The sequence below is a fragment of the Podarcis cretensis genome (assembly GCF_951804945.1).
Source record: "Podarcis cretensis genome assembly, chromosome: 12".
In the NCBI taxonomy this organism is placed as follows: domain Eukaryota; kingdom Metazoa; phylum Chordata; class Lepidosauria; order Squamata; family Lacertidae; genus Podarcis; species Podarcis cretensis.
The window spans coordinates 9011554-9027956 of record NC_137181.1 but is presented as its reverse complement, the minus strand read 5'-3'; the positions used below and the strand labels follow the sequence as shown (position 1 = coordinate 9027956).

At 45.7% G+C, this 16403-nt stretch overlaps 1 protein-coding gene across 2 annotated transcripts in view; it reads left to right on the top strand.

The window, feature by feature from the left end:
- The window catches only part of PLCD1 (phospholipase C delta 1), a 67303-nt gene that overhangs the window by 15618 nt on the left and 35282 nt on the right, over window positions 1–16403 (top strand). Inside the window, exons 1-2 of one of the 2 annotated variants that reach the window (XM_079946656.1) lie at window positions 2565–2883; window positions 14016–14180. In XM_079946656.1, the coding sequence (XP_079802782.1) occupies window positions 2784–2883; window positions 14016–14180 (265 nt within the window). In that variant the 5' untranslated portion in view covers window positions 2565–2783. Of the gene's footprint in view, window positions 1–2564; window positions 2884–14015; window positions 14181–16403 lie in introns of those variants that run through there. The other variant, XM_079946657.1, reaches the window with a different exon arrangement.

Sequence of the window (16403 nt, the reverse complement as noted above, 5' to 3'; positions counted from 1 at the left end):
TAACTCCATGAGGATGTCAGCGCAGTGTGCAGCAGCTGTGAAAAAGGCAAATTCCACATGAAGGATCATTAAGAAAAGAATTGAAATTGAAGCTGTGGATACCATAATGCTGCTATGCAAATCCGTGGCATGACGACGTTTGGAATACTGTGTGCGGTTCTGGACAAAGGGAATCGTGGAGCTGGAAAAAAAGGAAGAGTGTGGCATTCAGGACTTCTTAATTTAGAGAAAAGGCAGGTAAGAGGTGACGTGATAGAAGCTGATAAAATTAGCCATGGCGAGGGGAAGGTGCATAGGAAAAAAGTCTCTGTCCCTCCTTCTTATGGCGCTAGAACTCATTGATGTCCATTGAAGCAGAATGATGGAAGAACAGACAAAAGAAAGTACTGTATTTTTCGCTCTATAAGACGCACCAGACCACAAGACGCACCTAGTTTTTGAAGGAGGGAAACAAGAAAAAAAATATTCTGAATCTCAGAAGCCAGAACAGCAAGAGGGATTGCTGCGCAGTGAAAGCAGCAATCCCTCTTGCTGTTCTGGCTTCTGTGATAGCTGCACAGCCTGCATTCGCTCCATAAGACGCACACACATTTCCCCTTACTTTTTAGGAGGGAAAAAGTGAGTCTTATAGAGCAAAAAATACGGTATTTCTTTTTGCAGTGCTTTGTTAAGCTGCGGAGCTCACTCAGCAAGTAGTGATGGCCACCAACTAGGATGGAGGATTGGAGAAATTTATGGAAGGTACAGCTATCCATGGTCAGAGGTAGTAATGGTTCTGAATTTCAGCAGGCTCTTATGTACTTAATTTGTCAGTGTTGTATCAGTACTGAGCCTAAGTTCCGGAGCATCAGTTATTAAAGGCTGCCGCTGCTGCTTTGGGTTTAATCAGAGAGTTATTATGAGGCAAGAGTTTTCCAAACTGTGCTGGGGAGCCCTGGATTCTTTAACGGCAGCCTCCCCAAACTTGGTGCTCTCCAGGTGTTTTGGACTACAACTCCCATCAGCCCCAACAAGAATGGCCCCACGAACCACAGCTAGGGATATCAGGAGGCAACTGTTTCCGTTCCATCCTGGATGGGTCACAATCAGCTGTGTTTTCGTTCTGCTGCAGTTCGGCTTCTGTGAAATACATCATCCGTGTCCCTGTCCACTATAGCTGAAACCTACTCAATAAATTTTATTTCAGTTGAAGGGAAACATAATAAAGAATGCAGGAAAAAACACAATAATTTACATTAGAAGACTAACGAAAGGATTGCAAATATTGCTCAAGCTCGCTTGTGTGATTTCTTTTTTTTATTATAAATGATTTTTATTGAGATTTAAGAACACCAACCAACACCCACCAACAAAAACATCACATCTTATTACATATATCCTACTTTATGCTCCATAGAGCCGTTGACTTCCGTCCTTCCTTTCCACCAGTTTTCCTATTCCAATCTATAATTCACAGTTTCTTTAATTAAAAATTACACCATGACATAAGATTTACCTCAATCCTGCCAATGTTTTCATATTTGTACAGTTCTCACTTATATAAACCATAAATTTACTCCATTCTTTTTGGTACTTCGTCTCCTCCTGATTGCAAATTCTGTGTGTCAATTTGGTCATTTCAGCATATTCTACCAGCTTTATCTGCCATTCTCTTACTGTCGGAATCTCCTGGAGCTTCCACTTTTGGGCTATCAATACTCTAGCTGCTGTTGTTGCATACAGATATAGTCTTTGGTCTATCGTCTTAATATCTTCTCCCACCAAACCTAGCAAAAATTCTTCCGGCTTTTTGGGAAAACTATACTTAAACATCTTTTTTAACTCATTATGGACCAATTCCCAAAACTCTTTTATTTTATTACACGACCACCACATGTCGTAGAAGTCGCCGTCCTTTTCCTTGCATTTCCAACAAGTTTTACTACTTGTCCTATACATTTTTGCCAATTTGGTGGGAGTGAGATACCAAAGATAGACCATCTTCATAACATTCTCTTTTAAGGCAGAGCAACAAGCTCGCTTGTGTGATTTCTGTTCCCAACCTCGTACGGACGTGCGAATTGGGGAAAATTCTGCTCCCATCCCTGATGGAATTATGCAACGCCCCTACCCATAGCTTTTGCAAGAAAATTTCCCCAGGCAAAGTAATTTTCACCCCCCTTGCAAAACCTGTACTGCTTGTCACTATTCTATTTTTTAAATTAAATAAATAAGCAAGCAACCCCACATCCCGTATGAGCAGTTCGAATGTCGGCAAACATTCCGTGACCTCAGAGCAGTTTGGCCAATAGGGAAATGGGTCTTGAAGACAGGAAGGCACAGGCAGCATTTTATAGCCTAATTACATGTGAGAGGCATTAAAGGAGACAAAACAGTTGGGCATTGAGGAGAAAGGAGGAGAAGAAGAGAAAAGAAAAGACAATGCCATAAATTCCCTTCCAGTGCCATGTCACATGCCAGGCAATCAAGTTTTAATTGCTGGGGAACTTTGTCCCTCCCTCGCCTGGGGATTGGAGCAACACAAGTGCAGTATAACTCAGTCTGTTGCATCCTCCTCTGCTGGCCTGACTGGTGCAAGAGAACAGCGATTGCCTAACGTCGGACTCTTTCATTTGAAGGCAGCCTCCTCCTGTGTTTCTGTTTCGGCTGTGTTTCTGTTGCTGGAGTGCTTTTTGTGCCAGTTGTTTAACCACAAGGACTTTGCGGCAGCCCCAGGGCGACCAGGGAGCCGGCTGGGTTGGGGACTGACTCCCCAATGCTTGTCCTTGCCTCTCTCCGGGGCAATGCAGTGTTTCCGAAGGCAGCCCAAGCTCAGCAAATCCCAGGAAAACCTCTTGTTGGAAGAGAGCAGGAAAGTGGCAGCTCTGAATGGGAAGAGACTGGGTAAGGGGCTGGTGTCTCAGCCAAATAAATGCCTCCTTAGTCTCCTGGCAGCTCTGTGACAGCAGTGGCGGATGTTTGAATCTCTGCCGCACCTTTAAAGTCAACCAAAGTTGTTTCTGTGTCTTTTTAAACGTGTGTTTACAGTATATATATATCCATTTCAGCACTTCTTGAAGATCTACCCTTTCCAAGTATTATTTTTATCAAAAAGTGGAGATCTTCTTTATCTCAATCTGTAGCTTGACTGGATTTTAAAAACGGGTTTTTTAAAATCGTAGATGCATGTGTTTTTAAAACAGTCCATCACTTTGAGATGTGTTCATAGGAAGTGATTTATAATCTGCGTGTCTATGCAATTTCTCCGCTTCAATCTGCTTGATGCAGTGGAGGTTTTTGTTATGTTTTGGGCCAAATAATGCTTGGAGAAACGTTATTTTGAGAATAACGTTTTGAGAAACTGCTGGGTCTTTTTGTTATTGTTTTTAAGTTTAAGGAAATGCTCCCCCCAATGAGTTTCCCACGGTCTGCCTGTGGTAGTTTATTGATTGCAATGTTGTTGTTGTTGTTGTTGTGCTGGTGGTTGTTATCACTACTACTGCAAAACTCAGCGTCTCATCTACTGCTCTGAAATACTGTAAACTGAAAAAGAAACAGGAACTTTATGTTTCCTTCTCTCCCTTGTTGTTGTGGCTTCAGTAAATGGCTCTTGCAAGGGACTGTAACACTAAGGCTCCAGACTTAGCCATATACTGTATTAAAAGACTTGTGGCTGTTAGAATAAGAGCTCAAAGGAGCCCTCCAAAGGTCATCTGGCTCAACCCCATAGAAGGGTGGCCGTTCAGTTGTTGTTGTTGCTGCTGCTGTTGGTTTACAGTGGTGCCCCGCAAGACGAACGCCTCGCAAGATGGAAAACCCGCTAGACGAAAGGGTTTTCCGTTTTGGAGGCGCTTTGCAAAATGAATTTCCCTATGGGCTTGCTTCGCAAGACGAAAATGTCTTGCGAGTTTTTTTGCGGGTTTTTCCCCTCCCCCCTTTTTCTAAGCCGCTAAGCCGCTTATCAGCTGATCCGCTAAGCCGCTTAACAGCTGATCCGCTAAGCCCCTAAGCCGCTAATAGCGCTAATCCGCTAAGCCGTCAATGGGCTTGCTTCGCAAGACGAAAAAACCGCTAGACGAAGAGACTCGCGGAACGGATTAATTTCGTCTTGCGAGGCACCACTGTATACAGAACTATCAATGCGCACGATGTTTCATAAGGAAATAAATACATGAATAAGTTGACACAAGCAGGCCAGTGCCCCAAGAAGCTTGCAGTCTACATTTTGATGGTAAGGAAAATGGCACAGAGATGGATTCTAGAAAGTCCAGGGATGAGCTCAGGTTGTGCCTCTTCCATGGAATAGTGGGGATGTCATTTTCAGAAAAGGCACATGAATAAGCAGCACTCAGATTTTATAGGGGGCAAGAAGTGGTCTGTTCCCTTTGGTTACTGTATTTAAGGGACTCTGGTGTGTGTGAATATGTGTGTGGGTTTCAAGGAAGACTCCTTTACATATTCCCCCACCCCTGGCAAAAATAATTTGGGAAGGATAAAAGGGAGGAAGAGGACTGCGTATGCCACCTTGAACTCCTTGAAGGAAAAGGTGGAACGGAAATGCAATAAATAAAATTTATAAAGGAAAAATAAACCTAGGTCTAGTTCTCAATGCAGAAGTAAAACCACCTGTATCACTGGGATATACTATACTATAGATGGTGACTCAAATACCTGAACGTTCTCTCCCTCTTTGCTTTGGGCTATGAAATGAAAGATTGGCCTCTAGGGCTAATTCTTGAGTCTTCTCGGCTGGATCCTGGTTTTCTAAGGTGGAGAAAATCTTGAAGCAAAACTGATCAAACACAGGCTAGTGCCTTCTTCTGTGGCAGTGATGCTGGTGAAAAAAAGAGAGATTTCTCCCCTGATAACTACTTCCACTCAGTTCTACCTGGGAATAATTTTTGGCAGAGTGAAAAGTCTCTTGTTTTTTTGGAGCCTTGGGTTATAACTTTTGGAAGGCCACTGTGGCCTGTTAGTTCAACATTTGGCAGATAAAATCACTTGCACCCGCTTCAACTTGAACTCCTGAAAAAATGCAGTTCAGCGGCAGGCTGTTCCTGCAATAACTTATTTGTCACAGTTGCTGAGATGAGCTATGACCCTTCCTCGCTTGACCCTTGCTCCTGGCAGCTTCTATAAATCTGCTTGTCTGCTTGCAAGAATGGGCTAATGCCTCTTTAAGAGCGAAGGGGTGGTCCCCCATTTGAAGGAAGTGGTGGCAAGTCCACTCCTGAAGAAGATATCCTGCGTTTTGGCAAGTGCTCTCAAGTGCGTGGTGATAGTTCACCTCCGCGCATCCCTGGCTGACTTCTGTGATGTAGACGCTTTTGGTCCATTTTGGGAACTAAAACTGCTTTGGTTGCTCTGGCTGAGGACTTTTTTCTGGGAGAGAGACAGGCGAAGGGTGACTCTTTCGTTTTGTTTTTAAGATAAACTTAAAAGGTTTACTTACATTTCCATGCAGGCAGCAAATACATCAAAGTTATATGCAGGTGAAAGTACTTCTATGTTACAAAATACAAAATTAGTTTCCAAAATGGAGTCTGGGTTCTGAGTTGAGCCCAGGCATGTACATCTCCTCAGATTGCTGGCTTGAAAGAAGAGAGTCAGTATGACTGCTGATTTTGATAAATCTCTTGTCTAGGGATGTGATTAATTGAAAATCTCAATGTTGAACTTATTTGCACAGATTCCCCCCCCCCCCCCAATTCCATGCCTTGCTCCTTAGTCTCAAAGTGAGAATCAAGGTTCACCCCTGCCCAGACTCCGGTTCTACTGAAAATGCAAAAAAAAAAATAATCTAGCAAATTATATGCATTATTTCAGGAATAGGCAAACTCGGCCCTCCAGATGTGTTGGGACTACAATTCCCATCATCCCTGACCAGTGGTCCTGTTAGCTAGGGATCATGGGAGTTTTAGTCCCAAAGCATCTGGAGGGCCGAGTTTGCCTATGCCTGCATTATTTTATGTATATACTTTGCCCTGTCCATCCCAGGTTTCCTAAAGTAACCATCACATAACTAGATATAGCCATCGATAAATATATTAAAAAACATATGCATTATTTATAAATCTATGCTGTGGAAATATGTTACAGCATGGGACTTGATTTCTTTTGCATATTATTATTAGCTGGACTTATATGCATGAATGACTCAGACATCAGATACGAGCAAAGCTCAATCAGGTTGGAACCGCCACCAAATTCTGTGTATAAATCCATTTAAAACGGATCCCTCCTCCATCCCAGTGATTTAACTGTTGTTGCTGCTATTGATAACAGTGTCGTCTTGAATTTCCCTTTGAGATTAGATATAAGAGACCCTTCTCCATGTTTCATCTTCTGGAGAAGTGGGAGCTGCCTTGGTAGTGGCGCCGTGAGAAATGCTCTCTGAAAGCAGTTAGGTCTGGTTCTGACACTGTATACCTCTTTTTGCCCAGACATTTTAGATTGGGGTGGAAAGAAGGTAGATCTCTGGGTGATTTGCTGTGTGGTGTAGTGGTTAAGAGCGGTGGACTCGTAATCTGGTGAACCGGGTTCGCTTCTCTGCTCCTCCACATGCAGCTGCTGGGTGACCTTGGGCCAGTCACACTTCTCTGAAGTCTCTCAGCCCCACTCACCTCACAGAGTGTTTGTTGTGGGGGAGGAAGGGAAAGAAGAATGTTAGCCGCTTTGAGACTCCTTCAGGTAGTGATAAAGCGGGATATCAAATCCAAACTCCTCCTCCTCCTCTTCTTCTTCTTCTTCTTCTTCTTCTTCTTCTTCTTCTTCTTCTTCAGGAATCAGCAATGATTTCTGGGGTGCTTACAGATAGTTGTTCTTTGGTAGGAGGAAATCATCCGCAACAAACCCATTCCTACCCCCAAATCGGTACTTATTGTGATAAGGAAAGCTATGGGAAAGTGCACTCGAAAAAGTGGGATAACGCTTCCTTGCCACATCTATTGTATAACCTCCCTGCAAACAAACCAGGATGAATGCTCAGTAATAGGTGATATCATCTGACTTCCCCATATGCTTTGTGCAAGCAGAGCAGGATGAGTACTAGGCAGACAGGCCACCTGGAAGCAACCTGATACCCAATTGTTTAACAACTGAAGCAACAATATGACTCCTCTCGCCCTAAATTATATTGCTGAAATAAATAGTGCTGGCAGGGAAACCAGGAGTGGGGTTCTCTGTATGAGCGCCATGCCTTTCTGTTGATCGGAACAAACGCCTGGTTGTTTGCAACAGGCAATGGATGGGGAATCTAGCAAAAACTCCACCATCGCTGCAGGAGATCCCACAAGCCTGAAGTGTGCCCAGTCCTGTTTTAGATTATGATGTTTTGAGCTTTATGTATGGCTTCACCAGACCTTCCAAGTATCCCTATTTTCCAGGGACTGTCCCAGATTTACAGAAGCCGTCCTGGTTTATGATTTGATCCCAGAATGTCCTGCTTTTCCTTAGGAAGTCCCTATTTTCACTGGAGAAATGTTGGAGGGTATGGAGTTATGTGACCGCCGAGCCGTTTGCAGGCAATCCTGTATAGGGAAGGTTGTTTTAATGTTCAATAATATGTTTTTATATATGTTGGAAGCATGCCTTGGACAGCTCAGTCAGATGGGTGGGATATTATTATTATTATTGAATAGGCTGTCCCTATTTTTCATCAGAGAAATGTTGGGAGGGTATGGTTTCATTCCTCTACACTTTGCTTATTTATTTATGAAGGATATTTACAGCAGAATAGAGCCAAAGTTTACGTTACTGATTAATCAAAGAGCCAAGGATCTTGTCAGCTGTCTCAAAGGCATGGATTGTTTAGGAGCAACAAGTTCAATGATAATAAATTATTATTATTATTATAATGCCCAACCTTATGCTGCTTCCAACCTGCAGCAATAGTATTTATTTATGCACTTATATTTGCTTTATTTTGTTTAATAAAATAAAAATAAAAATGGGTTATTAGCAGCAGGGGCCCATTAATAACAAGACACCTATCACCAATGGCTGATAGAGTTTGGGGCAGTTTGCTACATAGTTCATAGTAGCATCTCATCAGTGCTATTTGTTGTACTCTTTGTTTATGTTATTTTATGACAATATATTATTGTTATTAAAATGTATGACCTACCCTTCACCCTAAGGTCTCAGTGTGGTTTGCAACAATAGCCATTAATATTAAAGCACAATATTAAAACGAATTTGAACAACTTGTAATTTTAAATTTCTTTGTATCCTTTTTGAATGGAGGGTGGTCAGCGCATTTAAAAAAATGAATAAATGGCTGGCTGATCCAGTGTTTCAGCTCCTGTTTGACCGCTCAATTGCAGAAGGAGCGTTGGGGAATTTCTTCCTCTCACTATGACAGGATCTGTCCTCTTCTCCAAGCTACTTAACACCTGCAAGTTTGGGCTGCTTTGTCATCGCTATGCAGATGACACCCAGCTCTACCTGTCTTTTTCATCTAGTTTAGGTGAGGTAGTGGGTGTTCTGAACAGGTAACTTGGCTGAGTCATTCAGACGTATGATTTCTCCACCTGCAGCTTAAGGGATGTAGCCTCTTCCTAAAGTTTGGTTTTGAACTTCCACAAAGCAAAAGGTTTGTGTATTCTGCCATTTTGACTGTAGAAAGACCAGCACACAGAGAATGGAGATTGTCACGCATGCTAATAGCAGTCTGGCCAGTATACCTGAAGGAGTGTCTCCACCCTCATTGTCCAGCCTGGACACTGAGGTCCAGCTCCGAGGGCCTTCTGGTGGTTCCCTCCCTGTGAGAAGTGAGGTTACAGGGAACCAGGCAGAGGGCCTTCTTGGTGGTGGCACTCTGTGGAACGCCCTCCCATCAGATGTCAAGGAAATAAACAACTATCTGACTTTTAGAAGACATCTGAAATCAGCCCTGTGTAGGGAAGTTTTTAATGACTGATGTTTTAATGTATTTTTACTCTTTTGCTGGAAGCCGCCCAGGGTGGCCTGGGAAACCCAGCCAGATGGGTGGGGTATAAATTTATTATTATTATTATTATTATTATTATTATTATTATTATTGCAATAGTGACGCAGGAGCTTGTGAGTTGCATGGCGCAGGGACTGTTCATACAGTGAACACTTGCTTCCCCCCCTCCATTGATTATTATTATTATTATTTTGCGGTCTTGGTTTCTGTGATCTTGTCACTTGGCCATTTCTCTTTATCTTTCGCCTTTCCCCTCTTAGAGCAGGGAGCTGGAAGGATATTTGTGATGCTGTTCCAAAACTGCCTGGAGAACACCTTTTCCCCAGTCCTTTCCTGCTGGGGACCAAGAGCACTTCATTGGCTTTGGTCTGGACTTCTCCCTGACATGTTACTTATCTGTCTGCAGGGATTCCCAGCAGCCCTTATGGTTAATCACCCGGGCTAGGTTTGCACGGTCAGACAAACCATAGTTAGGGTCAACAAACCGTGGTTTGCATTCTGTGCAAACTGGGTCAATTTCTTTGCTTCACGAGGCTCTCTCTGTTTAAACTGGCCGCGGGGTGAAGTTATTTGAAAAGTCGCCATACGGAAGAGAGAGCAGGAGCTACTGCATTGTAGTTTATAGGAATCAGATGAGCAGAGATGGAATGGAAAGCAGAACTTGGGGTTAGCCTGCGTGCGTAGCTAGACAAAAACTGAAAGTCCAGTTCACCGATTTAGTTTTGACCCGGGATCCAGCGACTTCATTTATAGGAGGGACGATCTGCGTGCAAATAAGGTCACTTTCAGGTGGGTGAGTGTTGTGGGATCGTTGCTTCTCACGCATACACATAACATCACTGGCGTCCAAATGCCTGTCTGTTTTTTTCTGTTTGGTGGGAGTTGTTGTCTGAAACTTATGGAGGGCACTAGGTTGGCAAAGGCTGGATTCAGGGAAGGGAATTCCATCAGGGTCTACTAGCGATGATAGCTCAGTAGAACCTCCATGTTGAGTGGAGTCTAGCCCCAAGTGCCGGTGTCACGGTCCGGGTTACAGGCAGTCGGAGTCCTGGCTTGGTACAGTGGTACCTCGGGTTAAGAACTTAATTTGTTTTGGAGGTCTGTTCTGAACCTGAAACTGTTCTTGACCTGAGGTACCACTTTAGCTAATGGGGCCTCCTGCTGCCGCCATGCGATTTCTGTTCTCATCCTGAAGCAAAATTCTTAACCTGAGGTACTATTTCTGAGTTAGCAGAGTCTGTAATCTGAAGCGTCTGTAACCCAAGGTACCACTGTATGTCGGGACTGGGGTAGAGGTCTGGAAACAGGAATCAGCAGTCCAGGGGTCAGGAAACCAGGAGTCAGGAAGACAAAGCACAGCTAGGTGGGTAGCGTGTTGCTGTGGCAAAGACCCAGAGGAAATCTGGTCTTAGATACCCTTCCTGGCCCTTGCCACCAGGTGCTACCAGTCTTCTGTCAAGCTTCACCTGTGTGGGCCTTGCCCTTCCGGGCCAAACTCAGGAAGGCCCCAGTCCTGCGAGGCCCTACCGGTCACAGGGCCTGGCTCCTGCACACACTCCTAACAGCCAGTTGCTGGGAATTGATGCCAATCGATGGGAATCACAAGTGGGGAGTGGGCTGCTGCGCTAAAGCTCCTTTCGGTGGGCTTCCCATAATGGGCAGCTGGTTGAACACGGAGGGGAATAGGGTGCTAGACTAGGTGGGCTTTGACCAGTCCCTGAAAGTTCCCTGCACGGACCAATCCCTCTTTCCAGGGTCCTTTGGGAATTTCAGCTTTGCGAGGACAATAGGGGTCCCGAAACGACTCTCAGCAGGTTCCCAGGATCCTTTGTGGGGAGACATGATGGTTCAAAGCATGGAAACATGCTGTTTCCAACGTAAGGTGCAAATGTGGCCATAGTCACGCTGGTTTCTGCCATGCCTGTTTTGCTCACCTTGCATCACAGAAGATGTACCGGCTGTAATTATAGCTCTTCACGTGCCCTAAGTGACACATGCAGGCACTGCTGTCTTAGCAGCAGCTTAACTCTGAGAAAGCGCCATTTAAATTGCAATAAGAGGAGGTTGGGCGCAGAGGCAAATTCTTGTTGCGTTTGCCAGATGGTCTGAATTCCTTCTTTGTGCATTACAGGAATGATCTACCTGCTCCTTCTCTGTGTCACAGTGATGCAAAACCACATCACCATATTGTGTGACGAGAAGGGGTTTAGTAATGGATGCATCACATGACAGGGCATTCCACTTCATCAGGTACAGGCGTGGGGATCTCATGGCTCTCCAGGTGTGGTTGGACTCCAGTTCCCATCAGCCCCAATGGCCAGGGATGATGGGAGTTGTAGTCCAACAACATCTGGAGCAACACAGATTTATTTAGTCTAGCAGTTATATCCTACCCCAAAATTGTTGAGTTTTTTTTTAAGGAAACCCCCCAAATTATCGAGCTTCTTTAAGGAAAACCCAAAAGTTGTTGAGCTTCCCCCCAACACCATTATTGTTGTTGTTGTTGTTGTTGTTATTATTATTATTATTATTATTATTAGTTCGACACTCCAGCCACTACACCTCACTGGCTGGTTCTCCTCGATTCCAAGCTGGTTTCTTCTACCTGATCTTGGAGAGTAAATTGGAATGTTATCAGCACAGGTCAAAGAGTCACTCATAAAAAAAAACAAACACAAATTGGGAGGGTGTCTGTTTCTTTGGCTGGCATATCTAGCACTCTGTCCCATTTAATTGTTCAAAACAATAGTCGCTTGACATGTGGAACCTGAGATTCAGTCATCGATGGGGGTGAATGCAAGGAATAATCCATCAAGTATGGTATAAAACAGGGGTCAGCAAACTTTTCCAGCAGGGGGCTGGTCCACTGTCCCTCAGACCTTGGGGGTGGGGTGGACTATATTTTTTGGGGGAAATGAACGAATTCCTATGCCCCACAAATAACCCAGAGATGCATTTAAAATAAAAGCACACATTATACTCATGTAGAAACACGCTGATTCCCGGACCATCTGCGGCCTGGATTTAGAAGGCGATTGGGCCGGATCCTGCCCCCGGGCCTTAGTTTGCTTACCCATGGTATAAAACAGGGGTAGGCAACCTAAGGCACGTGGGCCAGATGCGGCCCAATCGCCTTCTTAATCCAGTCCACGGACAGTCCGGGAATCAGCATGTTTTTACATGAGTAGAATGCGTCCTTTTATTTAAAATGCATCTCTGGGTTATTGTGCGGCATTATAATTTGTTCATTCCCCCCCCCCCCCAAATGTAGTCTGGCCCACCACATGGTCTGAGGGACGGTGGACAAGCCCACAGCTGAAAAAGGTTGCTGACCCCTAGTATAAAAGCTCTGGTTGGGGCGTGAGGGAGGCCTCCCATCCATCATCAACCGAGATAGCTCAGTAGAGCATGAGATTCCCAACTCTGGTTCGAGGTTGGGCAAAAGTTTCCTGCGTTGCCGTGGGTTGGACTAGATGACTCTGGTGGTTCTGTGATCTCTAAATGGCACCCTGGAATAGCCTTTTTGCTTTAGGCCAAATATGGTAGTCAGCACCCCGGAATTGCTACCCCTGTACTAATTGTCCACTAGCCGTGGCTGCTGTTCATGAGGATAGCTATGTAGTGATTCCAGATGTTCTGCCCCCCCTGGATACTTGTCATGGGATTCCCATCAGTGCCTGGGCACCGTGAGATGAAGGATGCTGGGTGAGATGGGCCACCAGAACGCCTGCTTAGGTTCTTACGGGCACATCAAGGACAGCTAAAGACCAGTAGCAACAGGGATTATGTGCATGTTGTTGTTGTTGTTTAGTCGTTTAGTCGTGTCCGACTCTTCGTGACCCCCTGGACCAGAGCACGCCAGGCCCTCCTGTCTTCCACTGCCTCCCGCAGTTTGGTCAAACTCATGCTGGTAGCTTCGAGAACACAGTCCAACCATCTCTGTTTTGCATTACTTTCTGGGGGAAAGCACGCCTTGGTTTTGGAACGCTTTGGTTTTGAAACGGACTTCCGGAATGGATTAAGTTTGAAGCTCTAGGATGTTTTTACGGCTTTTTTTGTGTGTGACTGTGTGGAACCCTGTTCAGCTCCTGATTGATTGATTGATTGTGTGACTGCACCACATTGTTTATTGCTTTCATATGATGGCTCAATGGTCTCGTTAGATAGGAAAATTCATGTTCAATTGCTGTTTTAGGGGTTGTTTTTAAAAGTCTGGAATGGATTAATCCGTTTTGCATTACTTTCTAGGGGAAAGCACGCCTTGGTTTTGGAATGCTTTGGTTTTGGAACGGACTTCCGGAACGGATTAAGTTTGAGAACCAAGGTACCACTGTATTTTGAACATTTGGTGTGAATGCCGTCTTAGTCACACTGAGGCGTTGCAATAGGAAGGATAGCGGTTCTGGGCACCTCTGCATGGGCACCAGGTTTGACAGTGGAACAGTCTCCTTCAGGAGGTGATGGACTCTCCTTCCCTGGAGGTTTTTAAGCAGAGGTTGGATGGCCATCTGTCATGGATGCTTTAGCTGAGATTCCTGCATTGCAGGGGTTTGGACTTGATGACTCTGGAGGTCCCTTCCACCTCTGCAGTTCCATGATTCTATTTGTTGTTGTTGTTGTTCAGTCGTTTAGTCGTGTCCAACTCTTCGTGACCCCCTGGACCAGAGCACGCCAGGCCCTCCTGTCTTCCACTGCCTCCCGCAGTTTAGTCAAACGCATGCTGGTAGCTTCGAGAACACTGTCCAACCATCTCGTCCTCTGCCGTCCCCTTCTCCTTGTGCCCTCCATCTTTCCCAACATCAGGGTCTTTTCCAGGGAGTCTTCTCAGGGATTATGTGCATACAACGGCCCAAAAATTCTTGTGCACAATGAGAACATTGGAATCTGCCTTTTCCCAAGTGCCATTTAGCTCCTTGTTCTCTTCATCAACTGGCTGCGGCTCTGTAGGCTTTCAGACAGGGGGCACTCCGACCCCTACCTAGAGATGCTGGGGATTGAACCCAGGACCTCCTGAGTGCAACACAGGTGCTGTACCACTGAGCTATGGCCCCTCCCACTAATTATCCTACCTTTCTGGTGCCCCTAGGTCTGCAAGATGACAAGGACCTCAAGTTTCTCCTGCGTGGAGGCCACCTGCTGAAGGTCAAGTCCAACTCCTGGAGGAGAGAGAGGTTCTACAAACTCCAGGAAGACTGCAAGACCATCTGGCAGGAGTCCAAGAAGATGCTGAGGTCTCCTGAATCGCAGCTCTGTAAGTCTGCACCCATCTTTAATGCAGTATGTTCAGCCTATGAACAAAACGTAGTTAGCGGGTGGTTCCTGGGTGGGTGGAGATTCGGGTCTTAGGTGAGAAGAACTCAGGTAAGCCCCCTCCTCTGTCAGTAGATCCCTTTGGACTGCACTGTTACATCAACCCAAGCAGCAGTGTTTGGCAATGAGCCCAGCTACCATTTTAATTTCCCACAATGCCAGGCTGGCAACTGACTACGCCATACACACACCAAAAAAGAGAGGACGAAATCGGGCACAGATGTGCCTCTAATTTGCGCTTGCTAGTTTAGATGTGCAGCTGCTGCCTTGCAGGATATCTTCGGTAGAAGAAAAGGCTAAAACGTAAACACTACACAAATTCAGAGTGGAGTCCCTAAGACAGTTGGATGGTGTGTTGTACACCTCCTTCTGGCAACTCCTGCAGCCAAGCTGGTGCCAAACGTATTGCTCTGCTTTCTTTTGAACCACATCAGCGAGGCCAGCCCAGGACCTCCATACACACTGCCCAGACTTCTGCCCTGGAGAAGTCACTTGGGTGCTGCAAATACAGCGGTTTTGCTTCACCCCCAGAGGCGCACTCCATTGTCTCTCAAGTCATATGGATGCCCACATATGGATAATATATCCTCTTTACTGTGCATTTGGGACGCGAGTGGCACTGTGGGTTAAACCACAGAGCCTAGGACTTGCCAATCAGAAGGTCGGCGGTTGGAATCCCCACGACGGGGTGAGCTCCCGTTGCTCGGTCCCTGCTCCTGCCAACCTAGCGGTTCGAAAGCACGTCAAAGTGCAAGTAGATAAATAGGCACCGCTCCGGCGGGAAGGTAAACGGCCTTTCCGTGTGCTGCTCTGGTTCGCCAGAAGCGGCTTAGTCATGCTGGCCACATGACCCAGAAGCTGTACACCGGCTCCCTCGGCCAGTAAAGCGAGATGAGCACCGCAATCCCAGAGTCGGCCATGACTGGACCTAATGGTCAGGGGTCCCTTTACCTTTAATTGACTGTGCATTTACTGTGTGATGTTTGCTCTTGACGGAGCAGTTATTTGTAATCCCTCTTTCAATACCGTTTCGGGGTGGTGACACTGCTTCGTTTCCAACCAGTGCACATCCCAGAGCTTCCTGCTGAAATCCTGCTGTTTTCGGGATGTGGGGGTTTGCTGTTTTTGTTGCACTGCAGTGCAAGAGTTGGGGTGCGGGTGGCGCTGTGGTTTAAACCACTGAGCCTCTTGGGCTTGCTGATCAGAAGGTCGGCGGTTTGAATCCCCATAACGAGGTGATTTCCCATTGCTTGGTCCCAGCTCCTGCCAACCTAGCAGTTCGAAAGCACACCAGTGCAAGTAGATAAATAGGTACCGCTGCGGCGGGAAGGTAAACAGCGTTTCTGTGAGCTCTGGTTTCCGTCACGGTGTTCCCTTGCGCCAGAAGTGGTTTAGTCATGCTGGCTACCCAGAAAGCTGTCTGTGGACAAACACCAGCTCCCTCAGCCTGAAAGTGAGATGAGCACCGCAACCCCATAGTCATCTTTGACTGAACTTAACCGCCCAGGGGTCCTTGACCTTTACCTTATCTAGTGCAAGAGTGCCCTGTTATGGCAATGATGCAGTAACATTTGGGAAGCATCGCGGAACAACTAATAAAGCAGGATAATGTGGGGACTGTCCAGTATAAACCCATCATCAATGCGGAAGTATTTCATCCATGACACGATGCCCAATACACCTGCAAAATGACACCTGTCTGGAGGAGCCCTGAGCCCACAACAAACTGCCACACAGAAGTGCCCTAAATCTTAAGAAATATCAACAGAGTCTTGGCTAACTTTCCAGTTAACACCCAGTTTCCTCTGCTCATTTAGTGCCCAGCCTTGAAGCGAAAACAAAGTCCTAGATAACATCTAGCTGCTAAAAGCAAATAAGGGTGTGTGTGTGTGTATGTGTGGGACTTTGGAAAGGAAACCAACCTTAATATCTCTTCTGTTGCAAGAAACAGGAATCCGACACATACAGTACATGAAAGGCTTTCTTGAGTCCGACCTAAACTGGATTTTCAAGTATTCTGTGGAGTTGCTTGTTATGGGAATTGTTTCTGTTTGTTTGCTGTTTCGAAGCCCCGGCCAAAATTAGGTGCACCAAGGCAGGGGAGGGCTTCCTGAGAAGCAAATTCCCACATAATATTACAATGCAAATGCAGCTTTCTTAGTCT